The sequence below is a fragment of the Saccostrea cucullata genome, unplaced genomic scaffold (assembly GCF_032062105.1).
Source record: "Saccostrea cucullata isolate Sc308-1 unplaced genomic scaffold, CSIRO_AGI_Scuc_v1 ctg319, whole genome shotgun sequence".
NCBI lineage: Eukaryota > Metazoa > Mollusca > Bivalvia > Ostreida > Ostreidae > Saccostrea > Saccostrea cuccullata.
This window is the reverse complement of record NW_026920610.1, coordinates 822,751-826,786: the sequence shown is the minus strand read 5'-3', so window position 1 is coordinate 826,786 and position 4,036 is coordinate 822,751. Positions and strand designations below refer to the sequence as shown.

Sequence of the window (4,036 nt, the reverse complement as noted above, 5' to 3'; positions counted from 1 at the left end):
TATAAAATTCATATGAAAATTACCGTACTATATATGTGGCATACGTGTAAGAAAGTTAAACAAATGGAAGACATCGATCTGAATCAAATAACTATCCCCTCCTCACTTTTGAAAAAAAAAACTTTAAGAATTTTTTTCCAACAGAAAACTACAGGACTGCCTCTGAGTTCCTTGTTTTTATACACCAAAATTCCTTGGATAATTAAGAATGTTCCTGGTGTCAAAGTAGCCATTGATGAAGGAACCTGTATGTTTGGAACGGTCAACACGTGGGTTTTATGGGTATGTCAGAGTTTAGCATTTTAAAAGCGATTTTTTTTTATTAGTAAACGGAATAAGTTATTATTATTACAATAATAATATCCTTTATGTGACAGAGTTATATTAACTATAATTGTTTTATTTGTTATACTTTATTTCTAAGGTATCATGTTTTACTTGGTAATTGTAAAGTTGTTTCATGTTTATAGCTTTTCAGATCGGGATCAATTACCTAATTTTAATCTATGACACCATTGTCTTAATTTACAGCCAATCAGCGTGGCTTCTCCTAATCACGTGACCATTGTTTTATTTTTTACCAAAGGAGAAAGCCACACAAATTTACAAGGAAATTTTTTATCGAAAAAAAAGTATTTCCAGTTTGTTTCACGCAACTTAGGTAGGGTAACACCTTTCTACCTTCGATGTGCTTAGTTTTCAGTGTGATTTACTGGATATTTCTCCACAGGATAAGGGTTTTGATAAGTTTCGATAAGTGACTTTGTTTGTTTACGTAAGGTGCGCGATCCGGTTTGAACCGGTTTGGGGAGAACTTGTGTCACAACATGGAAGAGCCGAATTTCCTCAGGATTTGTTTACTTGGACATTCGTTTGTAACTCGTTTACGGCGATATATGGACTCGCATCCAGATTTAATGAACTTAAAGTTGCATCAGGATTTTTACAGTGTTTCAGTGCGGGCCCGTGGTGGTCTACGGATCTCGAGCATCGCTCGTTCCAGAGACTTCTTGACTTTTGATATGTTGCCGCACGTGTGTTTTATGCAGATTGGGGAAAACGACATTCTTTTGCATACCAATGAAATGATTGTACGTGACATTCTATCTTTAGCATCGTATCTACATTCCGGAATAGGCATACAAACAGTTATTGTGGGTCAACTTCTGCGCCGCCAACCTTGGGCCTCGTCACCGGACTTCAACGAACGCATCATCGCCATCAATGTCATGCTACGGGAACAGTGCTCAAACATTTCGGGTGTGCATTTCTGGCCTCATAGAGGCTTCTGGACAGATTTGACATTTCTGTGCCAGGATGGGGTTCATCTCCGATGCCCCTCCCAGTCATCCCATGTTGTGACCACCTCTCCTATGCACCGGTTTTGGCGAAGTGTTCGCTCAGCTATCTTACAGCATAGGCACATTTCAGGCCAGTATCATTCTGCTTAAATTTGCTAGTCTGACCTTGGTTTCAATTGCTTTACATATACATAGCAAAATATTATAACTAAGTACAAACAGTGATTTACTTGATATGTCCTGTTGATTAAGAATTCACCCCAATATTCGGTGATTTACTAGTTACAAGTCATTGGGTGCATGCATTGCATTTGTTTATGTCATAAACTTTAAATTTTATTGCTGTACGTGCCTTATATAACTGATACATGATGATGATTAGTCAGTTAATTTGTTTTTGGAGTAAATTTAATTCAGCTTTATAGATAAACTTGATTGGAGTAGGTATTTATTTACTCCTGTATATACACTTTGGAAGCAACTTCTCTTTGTATTGTGGGACCATACACATTACGAAATGCTTACTTTGGATGTTGCGGGACCATACGCTTCATCTTGTACGAGTGTATTGTTGTATGTGCATTTTCCTTTGGTGCGGGACCATACCACCTAAGACATGCTTATTTGGTTGTTGTATTGTGGGGCCATACACGTTACACAACTGTTTTCATGTACACTATTCGCAGTCGATTCTGTGGTGATGTTGCGGGACCATACGCATTATCATTTTATGACTGCACATGTATTGATTGTTTGTTACTGTTTAATGTTGCGGGGCCATACGCAACAGCATAGAAATATGATATAAACTATTTTATTTTCATATGCACTTTTTCCTATATGAAGGATCAAGCACACTTTATTTCAATATTTGTTCATGTTGGTCTTAATCGTGTGTATCATCCACATAAGACATTACTGTTTACTGAATATATTTCTGTTAATGGATATATTCATATTCAACTGTTGCGGGACCACACGCAACATCTATCTAAAATATTTCTATGAAGTATAGCTTCTTGTCTTTGTATTAGTTTGTAATCTTCTACTATGTTAAACTAGCCGAAAAATAATATCTTAAAATTGGGTCAGACTAGCTTTAAATTCTCCTTTGGTGTTCTATTTTCAGCTTTTATATTATTGGTCATGATAATAACATTTATATAATGTTTATCCCTTACCCTCTCTGTAATCAAAATTAATATTTTGCAGCATTGAAGCATTTGTAATGTGTACATGGTCACATGTATCTAATGCTATATATAGATATATACATGTGTATATAAAAAAAAAATTATAAAGTTGTTCTGCTGGGGCAGTTTGGACATTTAAGAATTATTTCATGAAAATTTTTTTAATTGCTTTCATTATGCTTTTTTGTTCAGGTGTACAGCCATGCCTCCAAACAGAGGGAATTTAATTTTAAGACAACAAGTCCTCCGCTCCAACAACAACCAAGAGGCGGAAGACAATCCAACCCACTGGCACAGATGTAACTGAAGCCGTAACACTACAACTGCCACCTGTGGAACCACCTGCTCAAAATGAAATCTTAAATATCGACTATGACAAGTTAGCTGCAGCTATTCTAAAACAATCACATGCACACAATGGACTAAGTCTGCAACCTCAAGAGGCCCCTTCAGTGCCAGCAGCTACTTCTCATTCATCTGACACATTACCAAAATCTACAGCAGATCCACAATCATCTTCAGTACCAGGTCCTTCATCTCAACAACCTTCAGCTCAGCAACCTTCAGCTCAGCAACTTTCAGCTCAGCAGCCGACAAGCAGTGTGTCAAGTTCAACACCAGTTTTGGGGACTCTGTTAGATCAAGTTTTTGCAGGTGAGCCAGCAAGGGCTTCTGATCTTCCTTACTCATCTACTATCGTTAGTGATGGCATTCCCCTTGGGTCTTCAGTTTCTAGCAAACTTAAGTCAAAAATTTGGAATAATGAATTCATTGATTTCCGATCCCTGCAAAATACCAGAGAAGAACCTTTGAGTGTTTCAATTTCCACGGGGGTCATCAAATTACACCAAAGTCCAAAATTTAAAAGCCCCATATCTATCTCTCAATGGACAGATGCATTCTTTGTGTTTTCGGCAGTTTACATAGAAAAATACCCTGCTGAAGCCCCCAATCTTTTAAAATATGGGCACATGGTAAGAGAAATTCAACAACTTCATGGGGACAATGCATTTCGCTCATACGATGAGCAGTTTAGGAAACTAAAAGAGAGTGTTAATGTACCATGGCAACAACCTATTCAGGAGTTAAGGCTGAAGGCAGCCACACTATCAAAAGCTTTCCCTGTCAAACAATCCAACAATCAAACCCAGCCCTTTCGAGTTAGGTTTTGTTTCCAATACAATAGAGGAGAACGTTGTAGTAAAAACCCCTGCCCCTTTCGGCACATCTGCATGCAATGTAAAGGATACCACCCCAAGTCTAAATGCACGGATTCAACTAAATCCAGCATGCAGAATTCCCAACCAAAAGCTCCCAACTCCAATCAAAATAAAAAATCTACTTGAAATTCTGCAAGGCTATGACAAAGACAAACTCTCAGTTATCAAAAATGGATTCACCTATGGTTTTCACTTAGGCTGTAAAGGCATGCCAGTTTCAACAATATCTAGGAATCATAGAAGTGCACTCGAACATCCTTCTGTTATTCAGGAATTTATTAATTGTGGTATAAAATCGGGGCGAATAGCTGGGCCCTTCCCC

The 4,036-nt window shown here is 37.8% G+C and overlaps 1 protein-coding gene across 1 annotated transcript; it reads left to right on the top strand.

Annotated features, from left to right (window-relative positions):
* Positions 1–350: 350 nt before the first annotated feature.
* LOC134253184 (uncharacterized) lies at positions 351–2,405 on the top strand. Its single transcript, XM_062735699.1, has 2 exons — positions 351–661; positions 781–2,405. Exon 2 carries the CDS (start codon positions 828–830, stop codon positions 1,449–1,451), a length of 624 nt encoding a protein of 207 aa, XP_062591683.1. The 5' UTR covers positions 351–661; positions 781–827; the 3' UTR covers positions 1,452–2,405.
* Positions 2,406–4,036: the final 1,631 nt, after the last annotated feature.